Source organism: Lathamus discolor, chromosome 3 (genome assembly GCF_037157495.1).
Source record: "Lathamus discolor isolate bLatDis1 chromosome 3, bLatDis1.hap1, whole genome shotgun sequence".
In the NCBI taxonomy this organism is placed as follows: Eukaryota; Metazoa; Chordata; class Aves; order Psittaciformes; family Psittacidae; genus Lathamus; species Lathamus discolor.
In genome coordinates, this window is record NC_088886.1 from 61,248,664 (window position 1) to 61,271,565 (window position 22,902).

A 22,902-nucleotide genomic window follows, 5' to 3' on the forward strand; every position below is an offset into this window, starting at 1 on the left:
CTTCAAACACTTCTTCCCACTGACCTAGCTAGGTATTGGCTCCCTCAGTCAAGAACTTAAAGCATTTCAGTTTTACTTACTACTCTCTGGACACAGAAACAACTAACCAAGCTACTACACAGTGTTAGATCTCAGCCTGCGTTTCCCCTTAGCTTGGAAATTCATCTCCTTAATGATTTAGTAAAATTAAGCGAAAAGAACCGGTAATGTGTAACTAATGAAAAGTGAAGGAGCAGATAAGTAGAGGATCCCCTTTTTTCTATTTGAGAACCATGACTCCCTTACACTCATATATGTTGGGGAGGTGATGGAGTGATGGGTTTCTGGGTTGGCTTGGTTCTGTTTGTTGTTTTGGGGAGTTATTTGCATGTAGTTCTTCCCCCCCCCCCCCCCATATGAAAGGTTGGGCTTGTCTTTCAGTTGAGTTAAGGGACTCAGACTATGCTGAATGTTACCACATAGTTTGGACCTACGCAATGAGTAAACCCCATTTAGGAGTTAACGAACACTTCTCCCTGCCTCCTGGAGAGCTTCTGGTGCTATTGAGAAAGAAAGCAAGTGAGCATGTGTTTAAAATTCAGATCTAGAAATAAGAGTGCTTTTATTTTTAATCTCTTGATGCTACCAGATGCTACCTCTAGAATATCGCACTTCTGTAAAAAACCAGTATACTATATATATATACACACATAAGTGTATCTGATGTGCATGCATAGTAACACAGATTACAACAACTTTATCAGAATACTATACACATCTTACTAAAACAGATACTGGTGTAACTCCTTTTACTGCCAACTACAACTCGATGACCATCTCAGAAGCACACTGGCAATTCTGTGTAATCATTCTGTGTAACTATCATGCATGTTACAACTTTAAACTAACGGGTTTTTGTTTAGTGGAGCTGGGAAAAAGCATCAGGTACCAGTCAGTGGCCCGGCAAGCTTTGCTGCTCAGTGAATTGCACCCGATGAAAGATTACTAGATGTACTAAATATAGTAAGCCGGATTTGTTATTTAGGTTGAACTGCATGTTGACAAATTGATCAGTCACTTCAGTGGGTATCAAACCACAACAAATAAAGGGGACAGGAATTTGCAGCAGGTTTGACATAGCCATTTAACAACAAATATACCCCAAACTCAAAGTACTGAAATTGCATACTGTTCCTACATTGCACATTCACACCACAGCAATATGAAAATCCACAGGCATTTTATGGTCTTTAAATTCCAAAGCCTTACCTTTGAAGAGCCATTTGAGTACATCTGTATCATATTTTCTGCTCCCTGTTTTACCTTCAGTTCTATATCCAATTGCTTCTTTAAGGCCATCAATCTGTTGTTAGTAGAAAAACGAGGATCGCTATTTGGAGTATCAGGAGTCCTGGGACAATCTGAGAACGAAGGGCAAGATGTAATGTGTGCAGGAAGAAGGGAAGCAAAAAGAATAATAAAACCAACCCACCCACAAACCCACCCTAAGCTCTATTCTATGAAGTTATAGATTAATCAAAGCTGGAACATTATACTTAAGTATTAAGACTGACCCTCCTGTCCAGAGCTACTTTGCAGCAGCACTGCAAATGCGCCTTAACATGAAAAGCCTCCTGAAAGCCTGGTGACTCCTACACATGTCCTAAATCACATGAATCACTTCCGGGAGTGCTACAATAGGCAGGTTTGCAGCGAGGTCTATTTTCGTTTCAAAGGAGATTTCTTTCCTCTGGAATGTCTCGAGTCAATTAAAAGCGCAGTTTCCCATTGAGCTTTCTTATGCTCCGGCTTTCAAATCCAAGTGTTTTAAACCCAAACTTGGACTATGATATTCAATGCTAATGAGCATGCTCTAAATACAGATATTGAGTAGATCTGTGAACACTGCGCTGTTCATGTCAAAATTAGGATTAGATAAAATGAGCCTTTTTTTAAGTCATAAAGCTGAAGGATACTTTGGAATCATAACAGAACCCTGGCATAGTTGGATATATAGGCAGACAGGTTATTGAACTACTGTGGTTTGCAGAAAGGATAAAGATTTTGCTTTTGACAACATTACTGTGTCTAGGTCTCCATCTTGCTGCATTTATTTAATGGAATGCAAGTTTTATCAATCAAGTTATACAGTCAAACTCCTCCTCTTCTCCAACCTCCTCCAGAAAAGTCTGTTCATCACTGGGTCACATTTTAACTTCTGCAATATGAACTGTCAGTGAACTGAAAGTAAATGGCCACTGGACTATTTGCTAGGACTCCACTACTTCCCAACGCAATTGTGCTTTTAGCCATCTTCCCTAACAGTCTCAATGGCTTCTCTTCCAAAATTTTTGTATAGAGGATAAAATACATCCGCTGTAACACTTTTTTTTTTTTGCTGTTGATTTCTTCTACAACAACCGAGAGAATACCTTCTTTACAGGCAAATGACACCAGTTGTCTCCTGGAAGACAATATTTACCCGATACCAACGGTACAGTCTTTTTTCCGACTGTAGTTAATCTTCCTTAACACTAGGATGATGGATCAAGTTCCTGAAATCCTCAATTCTTAGAAAACACAGGCATTGCACTAGTAACTTGCGATGGGGAGATGCCTGCTGTTGCACACTGGTTCTCTAGAAGCTTCTGGTAACTAATTCTTTGAGATTTAATACATCTTACTTTCAAGTCTGCTGTGTAATTTCCCCCTAAATTGCAAACTACATTCAGATTTCACCAAAGGAGAAGTTTTTACTTCCTCTACTGCTAATTCACTCTTCACTTTAAGCCACTTCAAGACTCTTACCGTATACTCACTACTGAAAAGTAACACAGAAAATACCACATTTAAAAATGTATAAAACAATTCTGGGTTATTCCTCATCTGTTTTGTCATTCAACCTCCCCCCAGTGTTTTGGCTGGGTTTCTCTGTGGAACTGCATTTGAGCAGCTTTACCTCAGATCTGTTCTTAATAAAAGAAAGATTAACAGAATGCTCTGCTCTCACTTATGTCTTCACATTCAACTAATCCTCACCTAATAAACTATTCAAAAGTAGAACAAACAAGAAACTTGAAAGCCCCAGTGTCATGTCTCCTTGTCAAGCAGCTTAATGGTACAAATGAATATTTACCAACTTCAGATTTAAGATGTAGGCTTCTACCACTGAAAGATCCCAGCCCTCTGATGATCCCTGGGAAGGCTGTGGGGCTCCTGTAGTCTGTTTTCACAGCTTCTAAGGATGCTCACAGGCAGTCTCTCCCTTTGCATTAAAACAACACTCAAGTTGCAAGTCAAGGACTAATTAGAGATACCAGGGCTCAGGTTGCCCAGGCAGCTGTTATTATCTCCCTCAGCGTGTCTCCACTGGGAAGGTGTAACCACATCATTTACTTGGGTCATCTCAAGAGCTGGTCTGTACTTGTGGACCTCAACTACCCTCTACCATTTAGTTTAAATGGTTCTGCTATATGCTTTATTAGTAACCAGCAGCAAAGGAAACTTCTCTGAAGTATGGACTGATTGCTAGGCAGAAATCCATTTTTGCCTTCAGGCATTAATAGTGCTTGCTAAACTCCCAAACATGGAACAATCTAGCTTAACAAAGATTCCCTTTTTTCTTTTTTTAAAAGGAAAATAAGGGTTTACCAACAGCTTTTCCTATTAGGTGAATATCAAGTGAAGTAACAGATGTATTTAGTGTTATTTTTGCTGAACAACTATGAATGTTGTTGCTTAACACCAATGAGTCTTGTGCAATACACATTCAGGCTGCTGGAAAAGCTGCAGCACTGCTTCCCAGCACCTGCAATAGCCTGTTTTCATGAGAATATACTCATAAGGCTTAAAATAAGTTAATAGTGATGGTTTAACTGAGTTGTAGTTTATAAAATACCTGGACTGCATCAGGACAATGGCAGCTTTCAGTCAGAATCATTTACCTTAACCCTGATCTTTGCTCTTCTGCAAAGCTTTTCAGTTTGAGTCTTTGCATAGTACTCATATGAGCAAAATCTTCTTCCTTCTCAATTGCCTTTTACCAGTGCTTCCATTTAAATTATATTTATTGGAGCACTGACACAACTCTGCTTCTCTGAGCCCACTGTTCATTCCTTTGGGGACTCTTCCCTAGATGCTATTTGTCCAGTGTAAGATCTAGGGCCTCATGTAACTCTGAATTTGGCTTCCCAGATGGTACTGCAGTATGCTGCTAAGCTACTCCATTAGCAGCAAGTGCGCTTTGGTAAACAGTTAATTTTAATCTCCTTTGAGGATATTTAATTGCAGTTAGCCTCAGTGTCATACCCAACAGAGATACCTATGATGCTTGTTTGGGCACTTCTGGAAGGTGGAAGAAAGAGGCTTTTCTCAGGGAGCCAGATGGTTGCATCAGCACTTGGACTAAGCCATCAGTTAAGTCAAAGGCAGCAGTGGACATCCTGCACTCAGAGCATCTAGCATTGACCTCCTGAAAACTCTTGAAGTGCAATTGCATTTCAATTCAGTAACTACGAAACAAGTGACAGGAGATTGTTTCAAATAGCTTCAGTTATGTTATTTCACATTAAGGTTTCCAACAGTTACCATGACATTCCTATGATTATGAGCCCTGCAGGTGGAGTCCGCTGGCTAAATTCACTGCCTCTACCAGCTTGGTTGCTGCCTCTTCCAGTTTCCGATAATTGGTCTTATACGGACACTCTGGTGTCTGACAGATTAACCTCACCATTTGTAGGCGCACACACAACAGTCTCGCTCCCCTGTCCACAAGTCGTATTCTTAAACAAAAGAAGTTATTTTCTATGTGACTCCTACAACAAAACTTCACAGAAAATGGATAGCTCAAAAGTTAGTTACGAGAATGGAAGAGGCATGAACCTGTCCCTCTGATTAAATGTTCTGCATATTTCACCCAGTCTCAATTCCTTCAAAGGGTTTTCTGTCATCTCACCTCCCTATCCACCTTTACATCAGCTCTATGGATCAGATTCATTTCCCAATTTATAGATATCCTACTTATCAACTACATGCCTAATTAAATCAGTGACTCGCTGTAGGTGAGCTGTTTCAATCTTACACCTCACTGAGTCATATTAAACCCCTCCATCTCTATTGTTACTTTTTAGACACATGAAAAGAAGATCAATTTAATCTGAGCTACTCTACAGAAGTATGTTTTCAAGATACAAGATTTCCTATCCAAGACTGAAGTAATTGTCCCATACTGTATTTCACATTCAAGTAAATCTGTTAGATTTTCATCAGTAGTTGTCACTAGGCTTGTTCTACTCACTCTGTATTGCTGCATTCTGCTTCTCTTTAAGTGCCGATTTACTAATTTGAAGCCTCCGAATCCTACTATGACTAATACACTGCATGATAAGGGCAGACCTGGGTACAAAGTCCCACTTCTAAACCAAATCCAGACTCACCAGCAACCCCATGCTGTAAAGTAAATGGATGTTATGCTAAATGCTTACATTTACAATCGTACATCTGCTGCCATATCTACCCTCGCATTCAGAAATGTAGCTTTTTGGCAAACTGTGTGTTTTGGTTAAGGTTTAATACCAGTTCTTCAAATAGTTGTGAAAGTAATTTCCTATGGCATTAGGACATGGAAAGCTTTCAGCTCTAGGCACCAAAACATCTTAACTTGCTTAAAATGGAATGTTATTAAAACATATTTTCCTACAGTAGATTCATTAACACTACATTTAATAGTTTTAATGTGTATTGGTTACACTGTGCTGATTACAGAGTTACAACACAAATTAGTGGTGTGTTAAAAAACTAATGTCAGTTACTGCTTGATACCCATAAGCAACAGTAAGAGTCACAGCAGCTTGCACAGCACTTGCCAGCTCTAAATCTGAAGCGCTTTACAAATGTATGTTCACACCCACTTTTCAGATACAGGAACCAGGAAAGATTAAATGACTGTTGCAAGTTACCACAATGACCTTTCAACCAGTCAACAGAGCAGTCCGAAAGTCTGCAGAGTTCAGGCCTGACAGGTCAAAGAGATCATCATCTTATGGGCAATGATTCTCTTAGTGTTACTTCTCAATGCCTGACTTGGCTACTTAGACCCTGCAAAAACATACACAATATAGTCTAGAAGACAGGGAAAAATGTGGGACCATCCTCCAAAATACTGAAGTACATGAAGGGGACACAGACCTCGACTCCTGCAGCTGTTGAACCCTCTTTACCTTATTTCAGCATTTGTGCTCTGCACAATCTAAAGATTTCCCATGTATTTCCTTCCCTTTTTTAAATCTCCTGCCTCTGACTGACCAGAAGAAGGTCAAACACAAGCTGAAGTGAAAAGCCGTAGCTTAGGATAAAGCTAAGCTCTGGAAACATTGCACTTATTTGGGGAGCTCACATATTCAGCAGTTAAGTGGTTATCAAATTCACTGCTGATCCCAAGAAAAAGCAAGAATTCCCAAGCAGATACCTGTGACCACAAAGGTGTCTTCTGTCATACGGCAGTGATCTTTAGGGCCATGTGTCTATGTATTACCTGAATGTTGCATGTATCTATACATACATAAACACCCATACAGTTGGCATATCATTAGTTTTATATTACCAACCTTATTTTGCAAAGACCAAACTCACCAACACCTAAACTCAAACCTAGGACTTCACCAACAGAAATCAGAGCATCACCTGGATGACTTGCACCCATTAGCCTCAAGACAGATAGAATGTTTACTGACAGTGCTTTCCCCTCCATGAGTTAGTGACATGAATGAGGGAGGAGACAGGCAATTAAATCACAAGGCAAACAATGTAAAACCCTCAAGCGTTTCGGTTTTGGAGGTGGGTGCTTGTGGCTTTTTGATCTACAGAGAGATACTAAAAGAACTGAAGGTTTGGGGTATTTTTCAGAAGGTTATACAGTATTTCTGTAATATTCTGTTAAAGTAATATTAAAGTAATATTCTGTTAAAGTGGGTCTCGCATAGGAATGCCTGATGTGGTACTTCACAAAGATCAACAGGATTAGTAATTTTTTCTTGCATGTTTCCGTAAGTAAGACTGTAAAAGCTATCTACCAATAACACTTTGAACAGAATGAAAGCTAAAACCACAATACTAAGAAGTTTAGCATGCATCAAAAGCAGGTAGAAGCACATCAGTTTATCAGCCTTGATCTTTTATCCCTTCCATGAAGTCTCTGGTATTTGAACACAGGGCAAGATGAGCCTGGTTGCTAACAGTTACTCACAAAAGCAATTGGCACTGCTGGCCTTTTCAGAAGTGTACTGAGGATCTGAACATAGACTCATAGAATCGTTAGGGTTGGAAAGGACCTTAAGATCACTGAGTTCCAACCCTCAGCATCATCATTTAGGTCTTTGTACACAAACCGTCTCTTTACAAGTCATAAATGCTCTCTTAGGGTTTACTGCATTTCCTGAGTTACGAACAAGGACAATATTGCTCATTAACACACCGTGATAGAGCTTTTAAATGCTATACTGGAACAGGACATTCCAACAAGAGCATTCTGTGCTCATCCATTTTTCAAGCTACTATTAGATGCATTCCACAGATTTATGTCCACACAGATTTTTACATTCAGTCTATACACACTTTGTGTACACTTTTCTTTCTGTTCCACTCTTCCTGTTCCTTTAAAAGAAGACACACTGCTATCAATGCTGAAGCAGACTTTCATAAACCTCAGCTGACATGGAACAGTGCTTCATGCCTTCTAAAAGCCCAGTGGCTATCTATGAAGCACGCATTACTGCATTCATTCCCATTTCATGATGCAGCAAGTACTTTGCCTCACTACTTCCAGCTATGACACTCTGTGCCCTTTGTCTCTTGTGAAGATAAAAAGCAAAAAAGCAGAGAATACAGAGAACACTGCGCAGGCCACCATGGACACGTCAATACTCTCGCAGCATGTTGTCAGGCCAGATAGTCTGAAAGTATCTACCAATACTTCCCTAAATTCTCACTGTAACCAACCTTTCTTCACAAGGATATTAGTCTTACTCTACTGCCCAAGCTTCTGAAGGCATTCACTTCACAAACACCTTCCATGGCTTGTGCACATGTATCAGCTTTTTGCCAAGGCCAGTCTGTGCAATGTGAAATCATAAGGCTGGCAATAGCTCATTCTACAAAGCTGAGAAAGGACTGTTTACTTTCACAACATTCCAACTTTAAATACCAAGCCTGGTACTTTAAAAAACTACATTCAAATGAGTATGGACTGGCTGCCAGGCCACAGGAATTGCCAATTAAAAGTATTGATTACAATTGTTCTGTGATAACAATTTCAAGTTATCTTTAAAAGGGTGGCTTCATTATAGAAGAGCCTGAAGACTTAACAATGAGCTGCCACAGCAAGAAATGCTTGTTCACTCAGTCTGATAAATGACATAAGAGTTTATGAAAGTTAGACTTCAGTTTAAAAATAAGCCAACAACTCGTAAGTACAATTGTTACACTTCCCCCCCCCCCGAATAAAAGGTGTGTTAATGCTGATGCCTACAGTGTGAAAGTCGGTGATCGAGACAGTATTTCAATATAGCAATAACTGAAAGTGAAGAACTGATACATGTCAATCTTTAGAGCATCATCAAGCAGTTAGGAAATACAGAAACCAAAACTCAAAGGGACTGCAGACTTCTTTGCGAATCTAATGAGCATACATACATAATAAACTCACTAGCTACAGATCTGCTCATTCCCAGAGCAATTCTCTCAAGTACAATGGGATAGGGCTTATCTAAGCTAAGAGCAAAAAAACTCATTTCACATAAAGCATGGTACCTGCAACATCTTCTGGGTCTGTTACAACGTGTGCATTGAGCTCCTGTAACTTATGATGCAAGTCTTCCAACTTCTTGTTTGACTTTTTCAAGATGTTGTCCACATATGCCAAGTTCTTTTTATCCGTTGTGACCTTCCTGAGGTTCTCTGCTCCCTCCTTGATTTTAAGTTCCTTCCTTATTTCCCGCTTGATTTGGTCCTTTACTTCATCCAGCTTCTGCTGTACCATTGTATCTGCGAAGTCCAACTTTTGGCCAGTGCTCACATTCTCAGAGGCAAGGAGACTTTTGGCATCCCCCTAGAAAGAAAAACAGCAAGGTAAGTACCAGCAAACACTGTTTCTTGACAACATACACTGCACTCTTAAAATGACCATGCTTTAGGCCTCTCTCTCTGTGTACTAAATATTCCCTTTGTAAGGCCATTTACTAGCCATGGGTCTACACTCATGTTGCCCTAAAGCAGTAACATCACAAGACACGACAAGTTAACTGGAGTCACCTTTTGCAACAGATTTATTTTAAAGTTAGTGACGTCTTTACTATGCCTATTTTTAACACCCGGAGATTTAAATACTTCTGGGTTGGTCATGGCTGCTTGCCTGGCAGTTCTGTGCCTCAGAGCTCATGACTCACGTTTGTGATTTTCTAGATCTAATTGTGTGCTTTAATAGACCAAATGGTTACAGGAAACAAGAACAACTTCTAACAGTTTTTATCTATGATGAATTCTTATACATTCATTAGAATAGATTCCTTTTAAAGACTGTAAAAAAAGGCCCTTCAGACCACCGGTACACGAGATCTTACTTGTGCCTACTGTATGGTTGTGTATCATGGAGAAGTAAAAGTACAAAGGGCACATTACAGAACCTACACCAATAAAGTACGAATCATTACATACGTAATAACACTTCCTGTATGTCTTACACATGGATACTAGGTCTTATTCAAGAAGTCTTAGCTAGAGCTAAGTGAGTGAAGGTCAGAGAAGGGCTCTCCAGAGCTTAGTCTCTGATCCAGTCGTAGTTCAGGATGTATTTAGTAAATGTGGGGCCTGATCTGCATGGATCTACCCAAAAGACCAAAATTCCAGTAATTTTTCTTGAACACAATGAAGAAATTGCTCAGATTTCTGAAATATTTGGGTGAACATGAAGGTATTGGAAGGGATGATAAAAATTTGCAAGTTGTGCATGTAAAGTTACATGTCAGCATTATTTCCTGTTGCAAGCACCAGCAATACAGCAGAGAAAACTGTAAAAGGAAACATTCAGGAAGGAGTTCAAGAAACACAGCATCAGACTAATAAACTGGAAGAACATTACAGAACCCATCATCTCTAGATACAGCCCACAGTGACTTGTTTGCTTTCCAAAGAATGTGAGGCAATGGGGATCATGACAATTGTGCCTGTGCTGTACATGTCAACAGATAACGCTGGTCAGACTCTTTCAATCTGTGCGCATTCCACTGATGCTGCCTTCCAGAAGCAAGATCCAATCTACAAGTCCTCAACTGTAATTCTACAAGTTGAGTAAAGCATCTTCAAACCCCACTTATTAAAACATTTCTACCCATAGCTGCTACCTGTAGAACAAGTTAGAAACTCAAGGACTCTGAGATACTAAAAGCAGTCAGAATCTCTATTCTGCCACAGAATTTGTCTATCAGAGACTACAAACAAGCAATTCTGAAATGGCAAACTGAGAAAGAAACAAAACGGGTGTGGGGGGGTGGGGAAGGAAGTAATGCAAATCAATACCTAAAGTGCACTTGTGATCCCTGCAAGTAATTTCTGTCAGTACACACTAAAATAAATGATTTATTATGCAGATGTAGAAAGCCTATTAATAGCTGTACTGGGAAATACATCACATTGCTTCCATATATATAGGCCTATAAAAAGAATCAACCTTTTTTTCCGTATAGATAATCAATAGCAATAAGCAACTAATACCAAGAGTTCATATCCATAGTGAGGGAATCCAACCACTATGTGTTGGGTGGTTTCTTTTGAGAAAGAACTGAAACTGAGAATAAATTAATACAACAACTATACAGCAAACAAAATATATCCAAATTAGATTCAGATCTTTGATTTCCCTGGTTGTCAAAGGCAAAAATGTAGGATATTAAGAAGAGCTTCAAGATTAGTATACTGCTGTTTAGCCTTCAAAACCAGAGATGAAAATAGTGGTTGTAAATAACAAGTGTGTATTTCTAAACCATAATCCTTTGCACTTGTTCTGCAAGCTTCCTAGAAATAAACTTATCATCTACCTCTTTCTAAGCATGATATTACACTTCCCAAAATTCACAGGAGAAAGACTAGTGGTGAATGTAGGAAAAAACCCCAAAAGACAAACCCCAAACCAAACCACCACCACCCCAACAAAAAAGCCCTCCATAAATAAACCAAAAAAAACCACCAAAAAAGGACAAACAAGCCCCAAATCCAACAGAAAACCTTTATCCTGTATTCCAATAGGACCTGAAGTGTGCTAAAATTATGCCAGGAGCATAAACTTCTCAAACAGAACAGTGTAATGAAAATATAAATAATTCAGAATTAATCTGGACTAGGGTTACCTAAAGATACTTCAGTTAATTGTCTGTATTGAACAAAGCCATATGTTCAATGGGGGAGGGTTTTATCCCTCTCCAAGCCCTACATCCCACCTGTTAAAGGGATGTTATGTTCTTCCATAAACAGGTTTTTGGAGCCCTGGTTCCAGATACAGTGTCTAACAAATCTTCAATCAAATTAGATCTCCATAGTCGGTGATTTGCATTCCAAATTTCCAGTAGTCAGGTTAAAGTTCCCCTCAGCTTGAGCAGTCTCTGCAGCATCTTTGGACTTAGGGTTTCAGGATACAGAGTTAATCTGCTTGAGACATCTAAGAGGTCAATAGTGGGGATGCTAACACTGGTCACATTGCCTGTGCATTTCAGCATTCATCTTTTAACTGCCCCCAAAGCCATGGGTGATACTCCAGTCTCTCTAATTACACTTTTAAACTAGAACTGTTCTGTCACCTAGTTACTGAGATGTGTCACCTGGCACAAAGGTGAAATAAGCAGCCTTCCAAGGAGGACATCGTGCACTCAGTGACCCTGAAGGTCACTGGGAATGCCGAGCAAGAGTACGTTCTGCAAGCAAAGTCGCTCTGCTCCTGTGCTGACACGTTCTGCTGCTGGGATGTAACACAGATTTGAGACAGATCCTCATGCTGGAGAGATGAGCAGCCTCAGCAATGCTCCATTTTAGAACTGATGGACACGACTGGACATAGCATCAGATAGCTGAGTGAGAAAAGTAAGGTAAGATTTTGCCTTTAAGGAAAGCACTTCCCAAAATGCCAAACTCAAATTCCACTTTTAAACTGAGAAGTGACTTAAACCACAAGATATTCCAGCTTGATTTGATGACAGCCTATTACAAGTCTCTTGTTAGAACTGAATATTCTCCCAAGAAAACTTGTTTTCCCATTTGGATAAGCTCTGTCCCAGGTAGAGCCCCACATCCATTAGGACACAGGTGTTCTGTCCCCTCAACCTGTGAATTAAGTATGCCGAAAGAAACAACAGTTGGAGGCAGGGGCCAGGCCCCTTCCTTTGCACTGCTCAAGCAGACAGGTTGCAAAGACAAAGGAAATCACTCACATTCTCTATGCCAAGAGCCCATCAATGGATTTTGCACAGCCACTTCCTCTACTCTCCCTTCCAGAATCATTTAACATCAAATAGCTTAAGAGTGGAAATGCTCTGCAGCAGACAATGACTAAACCACTCCTGCTGGCAAAACAAGAGAGCAGGCCTCACTGCTTTACAATCCAAGACAACACAACGGGCAGCCAGTTACTGATTCTCAGTGTCTTTTACAATTCTGGTGGTGTTTTGACTGCTGGTTAATAGAGAGGAGCCCATCTTTGATGGGAGGCCCCACACCATCCCTCACACCACTGCTGCTGACCCAGTTCTTTGTCCTAGCAGCAGAAGAAGGCAGCCAGCGCCTGGTGCTGCTCCTAACAACCTGCTTCTGGGCTCTATGGAAAGAGATTAGAGGCAGTGGTGCATGCTTCTTAGCAATGGGAAAATACATGTTTATGAGCCAAGCTGGAGAATTCAGAAACATTTCAGCATGTAATGAAACTGAGGCTATGTTTAGTACAATAAACTAACAAGGACCACAAATTAGATATTGCTGCTTAGAGGAAAAAAGAAAGAGGAACCCACATATACAGCTTTCCTGCTGCAGTGGCCTAATGACTCAACCTCACTTTGATTGCTGGCTCCAAGACTATCTATTTACACAGATGAATTCAAGATGCCAGCCTTCAATTTCTGAACTCCTGGGAAATGGTTTAAGTATAATTGCTGAAAATAATGGGTAGTGGTCTGAGTGTGTCTTTTAATAACGCACAGTCTGTTCTGGCTGATGCAGTGGTAGAGAGCCATGAATGTTGTTTACGGAAACCCACGGGGGCCTCATACTTTTTCCTCAGGTCAATCCTGACAGAATCATCTATGAGGCAGGTGCCTTCCCAAACTGCATCTACCACCCAAACTCTCATTTAAGGTTAGAACACCTAAACTGATGAACAGTGAGGTCCTGCTGAATGGAAGAGAGTACCATGAAGCTGAACATACCAGAGCTTAAGCAGTGTAAACTAAATGACTTCCAATTCAAAATGAGATTCCTGAATTGACACCTCTTAGAAGAAAAAGATAATGCTAAAATCCTGGGCATCAATAACTCCCAAAGACTCGCTCCTAAGGGCCCAGCACAGCTGCACTGTGTTATACCATGTATTCACCACAGAGGATCTTGGATAGGGTAAGAATTCAGATTGCTGAATTCTGGTGCTAATTGTTATAGGATGAGAAGTGGAGCCTTGAACTCCAGCATGTTTAAGCAGCTGATGGCACTCACGCACAACATTATTTACACTTTGCACTGCTGTGTTTGTTACGAGCGCACACTCAACCTGCCTTTAGGAAAAGGCCAAAACAACATCAAAACTCACAGTAAAAGGGTGTATATTTTTTCCTAAAGCTATTAACATTCATTTCTGTGTGCTCTTGGATTTTAGAACCATTCCAATAGACAATAATAGACAAAGAAATAACAAAATCTGTTTGACAAGTACAGTAAAAATGCTTTGCTATTGCATATAAGCACACTAATTTAAAATACAAACCCAGACAGACTGTTTATTATTTTTTCATTGTAGTTTGAAGAACTGGAAGCACAGATTTGGAACTGTTCTGGTTTTCAGTATCATTTTCTCAATATACTTTTAGGAATAAAAAAGCAAAATAGAAGAATTGAGGAAAAAAAAAGAAGTTGTTTTCCTCAGCTACTGCCAAGGTCCCTGAAGCTCTCCACAGTAATTCCTGAAACCAGAGTAGGCTTTGATTTTAAGAACAATGTTAATCAATTGCAAACTTCCCTTCCCCCCCGAAGTCATTCATAAAACCAGATGTGATGCCTTGTCTGGATTACTGGAACTACATGGACTATTTCCTCCTGCCCAGAAGCAAATGTGATTGTGGTCAAGATCTCAGCACTCACCCAGTGTCAGGAACAAGAAAAACCTTGGAGGCTTAATAGATTTTGGCATTAGTTTGCTGTGCTAACATGTCACAAATCAGGATTTAAACTTAATCTAAGTCACAGCTCTCTGCTTTGTAACAAGAGCTGTTTAAGGCACAAATATCCATAGTGCATTGTATTATACATGGATGGATTCAAGCAGGACAGCGTTCCTTAAACTAGGGATGTCCAACCTACTACAGTCCTCAGTCAGTGGTACCCTCTCTCCCAGTGCTAGCTGTTACCCTGAAGGGCATTGTATGAATGCTTCAGGAGGAATGCTTGTTTTGAATTACTCGATAGCTGCTGGGATGCAGCATTCTATCCTACAACACCTGGGTGAAAAGCTGTGTGCCCTGCCTCAGCCAGAACATTGCACCTAAACCGGTAATAAAATTCCCTGGGGATTCCTTGCTCAGATCTAGGCTTCCAGCCACAAACAATCCCTGATTAGGCCAGCGTTTAGCAACACAAAGAGCACGCTCCCCACTCCAGAAGGTGCTCCAACAGCAGCAGCCTTGTTTACAGCACTGGAAGTTGTGTCAGTGCAGTGCCGTGCCAAAAGCGATTATAGAAAGGGGCATAAGAGATAGGGATTTCCTCACCATGGAAGAGAGGGAAACCACTTAAAGAACTGCTGCCTCTGCTCATTTTAGCAGCTCCTGATGATTTTATGCAAGGAGAAGGACCTGCAAGGAGGCTTCCAAAGAAATACAAGATTAAATTAAATCCCAAGTCACACTTCCTGTGATGAGAGGCTACAGCACAAGCAATGAGCACCTGAATCTGAGATCAGCAGAGGCTGAATATCCAAGAAGCGTGACTAGATATTCTGGCAACAGGCATGGTACAGACACTTCAGTAGTTTCCAAATATTTATCTATAACTTGGGAGTTCCTATTCCCAGCCAAAAAATTCCAACAGACCCCAGCACAGTGGAAACATCCCTTACCCCCCCCCCCCATTCCAGATGTGCTGAAGAAACAGCTCAAATCCGCACTGCGATGAATGGGGACTGCTGTCACAATTTAGACTTGTGTGTGCCCAGGAGCAAGGTCAGCATATGAAATAATGCCCATAACAAAACCACTCCTCCATTCTCAATGAAACCCTGCCGTCTTAGTTTTAATGCAGCTTCTTATTTTTAAGTTCATCTGAAGTACCAGTGTTTATCAGTGGTGCTACAGTAACCGAGTTAGTATAAGATAAAGAAGCAGAACGCATACTCAGAAGAAAACTGAATCTTACATAATTAATATGGTCTCAAGCAGATCACACACAGTAGTAGAAGCTCTATTAAATGCCAAAGATATAAACAAGCTCTTTCAAGATACAGGGAAAAAGATTTTATGAAGTGTTAATACCATACTGCATGCTGGAAGTATCTCCAATAACATTGTATCATAGAACTGTGCCAACAGGACTGAATTCCCACTGAAATGCAGCCTCAACTAGATGCATGCAGTAGAAGCACTGGAATGATAATGTCTCATCTAATTCCTATAACATTATCATACTGAGATGATAATTTCTGCTCTAATTCCTGTAACATTATCATAGCATGTATTCAGAATGTGATGAATACATATACTCCCATTTAAAAGATGAGGAAAACAAGGGTGAATTAAGTAACAGTTCAATAAATCAAAGAGAAGCAAGTTCAGAGAAGAACTTGAAGAAAAGAAGCCCCTTAGTCACAGATTCTGATCTGCAGCTGTCCATTTAACATACTGAACTGGGCATTGAAAATTAGCATGCATGTATGTCCTATATCCTACTGCTGACACAGGAATTCCAGGCACAGACTTGTTCTACATTTCCCAAATTTGAGCTGGGAAATTCAGTCTTCTTTTGAGACATATTTGGGGAAAAATTCCAAAATAAATAAAAATGTAAAGAGTAGGGAATAGCAGAGAAATCACTATTTTTGTGTGTTTGACAGGCTGAGGCTGCTTTGAAGAAAAGCAACCAAACCAAACCAAGCAACCCTTACAGTTTAGAATTGATAGTAAAAATAGGCAGTGAAAGGGGTTTATTTTGTTTGTTACTTTAAACACCTTCAAATTAACCTGGAGTTACTGTTTTCATCATGGAAACAGTGTCATTTTCTGTACCACCTCAGTATCTAAAACACCATCATCCTAATGGCCTACAATTATGCCTTGAATGTAAGGAGTACATACTTTTCAAGTGCACATTTTAATATTCTTGCAAACTACTACAATGCTATGGATATGCTGTATCCATTTCTTTTAGGAATTAATACACTCTTTTTGAATGACTGTTTCAGACTAAACCAAGGTTCTTCTGAAGGAAATTCTTGTTTCAGTTTGATTTGACTAATCTCTCTGCAGTTACATTAAGCTCAAGTTTGGTGCAGGCAGTTGTTTTACTGCTCTGAAATGCCTTAAGTCCAACATCACTTACTGAAGAAACAGAACTACTTAAGATACAATTAAGGTCACGCAAATGTGTGGAGAATTTGCCTTTATGTAACAGTAATATAGCAACTAGTAATCTGTTCATGACAGATAATCACTGTCCCCCAAATTAAGCATAACTAGCGAGGCATCTGTTGAAGTGTGTGTTAAAGCGAACACCTAAAAATCAAGCATTCCTGCTGCTAGACAAAGTTACTATAATTTGGTGTATGTAATCCCAATATAAATACCTTTATTGTTTGTTTGGGATTTTTCATTTAAAATGCTTGCCTAATTTTGCCTAACATCAAGCAGAATATTACACATACAGCTCAAGATGTTGCAAAGAAATAGTAACTACTATATTATCCAAGCTACAGGGTACAATGTGTAATTTGGTAGAAGAGAATTTCGAAGGTAAAAAGGTCAGTCAACAGACATGAGTCACAATCATGCATTACGACTTTGATAACTCCTTCTCAGCTACAATGCACACTGTACAAAGGTCATTGTTTTCTGGATGCATGCCCAGTAAACTCTTACCTTCATGTGAAGTTAACATTGCAACTACACATTTTCAGTGGCTGCAGTGTTAACATTAAGACAAACATGTGTGGGTAAATTTCTGCTTGTGCAGGCGTTTCAGACACTTCCTAGGAATACAAAACCCAAGGAACCCAAGCCCTAGTTATTAATCCTTAATGACAAACAGACCCACTCCCATTTGTAAGGGGGTTTTCTTCTATTATGATAAAAATTAGCTAATAGCCACTGTTATCCAATTAAAATGTATTATCACCTATCTCAGATAATGTAACACATTGACCATTCTGCTCATCCATAAATTACAGTATCAGCTATTGCCACCTCTGTAAGTGGTGGCACTTAAAGTGTTACAATACACTGTTTTCTTTAATCTGAAAAGCACAAAAAAGGTATCAATGTATGAGAATCTCCATTTCTGGGAGATTGTAATTGGATTTTTGGGTAATTGTGAATTGGAAAAAAACAAAATCTCTGTTTCTGACTGTTCCAGCTTTCAGCAGACAACTGATACATAGTCCATTTAACTTTACTGTATTTTACAGGAGCTATTCTTAGCCATTGCAAAACGAATGGAAGAGCTGAGAGTCCACATTCCACTCTAATTAAGCCATCTTCTTTAGCAGCCAACTATTTTGTACATTAGAAATGCAGCAAGTCATATCAGAGATAATACTAACATCTGTTTTATGAGGCAACAGGCCAAGTGGCTAAATACTAGATCCTGGTGAAGGAACCAGATTTTTTTGCTTTCTAGGACTGTGCAATAGTGCTTCACCACAGCTTATGGGTAGCTGAATCTGTTAGTACAGAAACGGGATGTATGTTTGTGTTTATACTAAAGGCCTTTGTCTTTATACGCCAGGATTGAGAACACAGTAGTTCTGGCTATCACATCTGAAGTTACTTAAGTTCACACCCTATACTCCAACTGTCTGGAAATGCTGCTCCTGTTTCTGCCTCCAGCAGTAAAAGGAGGATGGAAAGTCCTCCTTAAACCCTCCTCTCACCTTTACAGGTGGCCAGCAGAAAAGATGACCTTTCACTACAGGGATAAATCCTGCCACACCCAAATTCCACTTGCAGAGATGCAGGCATCTCATTCCATGCCTTTCCAGTAAAAGTTTATGGATGAACACACAGTTATTTATAGAAGCATTACTTCACATCCCCATTTGTCTGAGACTTGTACAGAGCATCACTGATGTATGCTGTGGTACATCTGACGAGTGTTTTTGCAACCATTCTTTCTCTGACCCTTGAAATATGGTAGGATAATTTTCACTGGCTCTTAATGTCCATTTTCTATTTAATCAACTCCCTAGGTATTTGAGAAGTCATGAAGAAACAGAAGCCCATCCTAACCTACAACACAAGCAAAAAGAAGATACCCTGACTTGACTGCTTCACATACAACAGCATGAAAAAGAGGGAAGTGATTTCACTGATTATGTGGACCACAAATTCTTTAAACACTGACATTTCAAAATACAAACCTGCTTAAAGTTTGGGTTTTAAAAACTATCTACACTGTCTTTGCTTGTAGGAGCCCTGACCCCCGCAGACCTGCAGTTACAGCAATTCAAACCTACCTTCTTATCACCCAAACCAAACCTCTGACATTTAGATGACGTTGACAGTGGGAAGTGTTGAACAAAAGTCTAGGATTTTAGCTGAAGGGTTTCTTATTGGTCATTCAATAAGTTTTACCCTTTATGCTCAGGCTTAGCACCATCTCCCAAGTAAGCTGCCTCCTGTTCTGCATATATACTTGTAGAGGACTCTCCTCCATTTATCTCGTGTTACTAGCTCAGTTTCAGTATCGGCTAAATTGAAAATGGGAAGCATCAGTGTCCCAATAACCAATACATCAATGAGACCTGAAACATAACAGAAAATAAAGCAGCACAAACCAGCAGCTTTTCTATGCATTATGTATAAATGTGCCTATAAAAGTAAATCTTAATGGATATTCTATAAACCCAAGTTTACATAATAATGACAAAAAGTTCTCACCTTGTAATTGCATTAAACTAGAGGAATGACAGGGTGCATTTTGTACTGCTGAGTGTTCAGAAATCCCACAATGAAGCATACTTGTTAGCGACTTCAATGCCCTTCCTTTTTCAGAGTGGGTAAGATTACACATGCATTCTATGTGTTTTCCAGCACCAATCATGAGAATGGAATCTTGAACATACTATTTAACCTCTGCTTATTGTATATTGATCAGTTTCTTAATATCAAAAGCCTCACCCTGTTTTACACTGCACATATACACGGTAGTTTTCATACACACTTACAATTAAACCCCCCCCACCATTCTAGGAATACTTGTTGCCAATATTCCAGTGTCATGGATTTTGATATGCACACAACTGTTCTTCAAGGCTAAAAGTTTTCCCCTTCATTCCATTTTCAGAAGCATTTTAGTTACCCCGAGAAACACCTTTAGTTGGTTATTGAAACCACAGTGTCAAAGTGATGCTGAGCCCAAGCACAATATTCTGCTTTATTAATACCCAAGATCTACAAAATACTCTACATTTGACATTCAGCAAAACCTTCATGAAGAAGTCCTTCAAGCTAAAGAAAGAAATTACTGCAGTCAGAAGCTATTTATGGTTGAAGTTTAACCTGTTGCATTCCCAAGAGTATCTACTATGTATTCCTCTATAATGAGCTATCTAATCTAAAGCATGTCATCTTTAGGAGATGAAAATCTACAAACTAAGTTTTGACTGAAAATTCCTGCTTGTATTTGATTAAAGAGACCAGCATATTCTTATGGATACGTGAATTTTAGGAGGTCAAGGCTACTTTTCCTAGCTGCATTTGAAAGGGGGTGTGTGTGTGTCTTGAAGCTCTCTCAAGCATCACAGAGTCACAGGAGAGAAATAAAAAGCAGTCTCTATAATACAAAAAGAAATTAAACTGCACAAGAAGAAAGTACAGTCTCCAATCTGTCCACACCATCTTCCAAAATAAGATCCTATATTTAGCTCAGGCCAGCATCCCCTCAGCTGTACCATTACTGACCTTTACTGGTTTCTATTTCACATCCTTCCTGCTGTTTTGCCTAGCCAGAATGCAATAAACTGGCATTAATATAAACATGCAGGGGTACAGCCAATGCTTTTTTGCTCAGACACAGGTTCTCCCCATTTGCTGAAGATGCCAGAACCACAGCCAGCCCTTCCCTTCTCCTTTTGCTAACCCTAAGGAAGTGGCACCTCTGATAATTCCTAGTATATGCCACCAAAACACTCACCACTGCTGTAGCTCAGATTTGCAGGAATTCCCAGTGGATGTACTTCACTAGGTAACTAAGCTTCACATACATTCACTGCGATAAAGAAACACGTAAAAACTTCAGGACAGCAGACATGTTAACAGTGGAAAAAGTCATAAAAGTAATTAGAGCCATCTGACAACATACAGAGTGCAAGACCAAAATCAGTGAAGGAAATCTGCAGCAAGTACTGCATGCTAGATGGAGATTGAGAAGAAAAGAATTCAACTGCATAGCTTAGAAAGTGTATGTGAATAAATTCAGAAGTTTTGATTATCTGTTTACTCGAAGTACTGTACAAACCTCCAACTGACACCAGATTAAGTACATGCCACACATGGGAAGGCAGACAAATGCTAAAGAAAGGAGATGTTACTTTTGAGTCTACAAAAACCAAAGTGTTGTCTATTACGGAAAGGAAAGAGTTACAAAAATGGGGGACCACTTGCAGAACTTGCATCTCCCTTGGCTTGTTTTCACACCCAAGGTCACCTGCTGCAAGAATCAAACTAAGTCAAAAGAAACCAGTTCCCACATGCAGGGCAGGGGCTGCTCTGACAGTGCCACCAAGTTACTTCCATCAAAACGAAATACTTCAGGAAAGAACACTTCAACATTGGTGCTGGCTGGCGGCTAACCTGAAGAATAGAAGATGACACTGGATCTCTGCAGCTGACCAATGCTCCTTTTCCTCCTGCACCTAAAACTTGCAAGTATTTTTTTGTTTCTAATCTGTTAAAGTTACTTTAATTAAAACTTTCTAATACACTCTTATGCAGATTCCTACTACAGGTGAAAACCAATTCTGAAAAAATTTACATTAGCAATCAATACATTGCTTCTGCATTTTGCAATACATTACAACAAAAGGCAGAATTCAAATGAGGAGTTCGACCCCCCAAACAATAATGAGCTGCTGCTGAATGCCATGTGCTTTGCCATAGATACTAGCTTCATTTGAAAAGAGCACGCACAAAATGAAAGGAAGGAAGTCAGATTTAGATATTATTTGTGAAGTGGATTATGTGCTGAGGAATCATGTTTGAACTGACCTGATAAAGATGAAGAGTTCAAAGTGGTTAGAGTTTTCCCCCAGCAGATGAACAGTTAATTTGACTCAGGCTAACTGGCATGGATAAAGACGTAGAGAATAACAACTAAAAAAACCCTCTGAAATAAACCAGTTTGTTGTAATGTTAAAGTCCTTCTGGTTTAAATTTTAACAGCATCTCTTCAGGAGAGAAGAGACCCAGCCCACAAATCCCAGCAGCTTGAAGAAAACAGCATTCAATAATGGGTTAAGTTTAAAGAACAAGATTTAAACAGTCTTCTCGGGGATCTCCACTTATGCAGATACTATAATGTACAAATGACAGCTTCTAACATTCTGCCATTTTCGGCCTTAAACATCAGCTTTATATGAGCTTATAAATAAGCAACAAACAAACTCCAATATTGAGGAAAACATGCTTCCATTAAAGGAGATTGCCGAGTTCTAAATGGGCAGCAGTTCAAGAATGCTACACTAGTAGTCAGGCATGTACAATTTACAGTACTTTTACTTTTCTACTGCTGACACTAAGTTTAGAACATGTCCTACAAAAAGGCCTTGCTGGGTTCAAAAAGCTCTGGAGATCTGTAGTATGCTTTTCTGGGTACTTTTCAATACAAGTCTTTGATTCTGTCTTCCATAATCTTTTGTTAAGAGTCTCATTTCCCATATTCTGTCTCCCCATTATGCCTGCATTATTCCCCATGTGCTCCAGACAGGTTGTCAGCACCACGCCTCCTTACAACTTCAGAGGTTCCCAACATCCTTTTTGTCTTGCAGTTTAAAGAAAAGCTGTCACTTCTTTGTCATCATTTGGCTTATAATTTTAGCCCACGTGAATTGAGACTTAGGGAAGAAATAATCTTGTCATGCCATATGCAGGTCTGTCTATAAAAGGAACATCCTCTTAAAGCACATTCCACCCCATTGTTTTGCAAAATCTCATATAAATAAACACATGAAGTAGAAAAGCAGTGAATGGTTTTACATATTAGGCTTGTAAAAAGCAACAAGGCACACAGTCAATTTGCATTCCTCCTGAGTTCTCAACACTAGCTTTAGAGGCTTACATTACTTAAAAATCCAAATGATAATATGCATCACAGTGATCAAAGAGCCATTTCAATCTCGTATCTATAACCTAAGTGATGTAAAACAGAGTAAGTCATAAAATATGTTCCTCTTCCTGCAGCAGAGAAGTAAGAAAGGTAAGC

The 22,902-nt window shown here is 39.6% G+C and overlaps 1 protein-coding gene across 2 annotated transcripts in view; it reads right to left on the bottom strand.

The window, feature by feature from the left end:
• PKN2 (protein kinase N2) overlaps positions 1 to 22,902 on the bottom strand; it is a 50,584-nt gene that overhangs the window by 18,364 nt on the left and 9,318 nt on the right. For both annotated transcript variants that reach the window (XM_065675568.1, XM_065675567.1), the window contains exons 2-3: positions 8,785 to 9,082; positions 1,249 to 1,400 (exon numbers count right to left, since the gene is read on the bottom strand). In XM_065675568.1, coding sequence (XP_065531640.1) covers positions 1,249 to 1,400; positions 8,785 to 9,082 — 450 coding nt within the window. The remainder of the gene's footprint in view (positions 1 to 1,248; positions 1,401 to 8,784; positions 9,083 to 22,902) is intronic.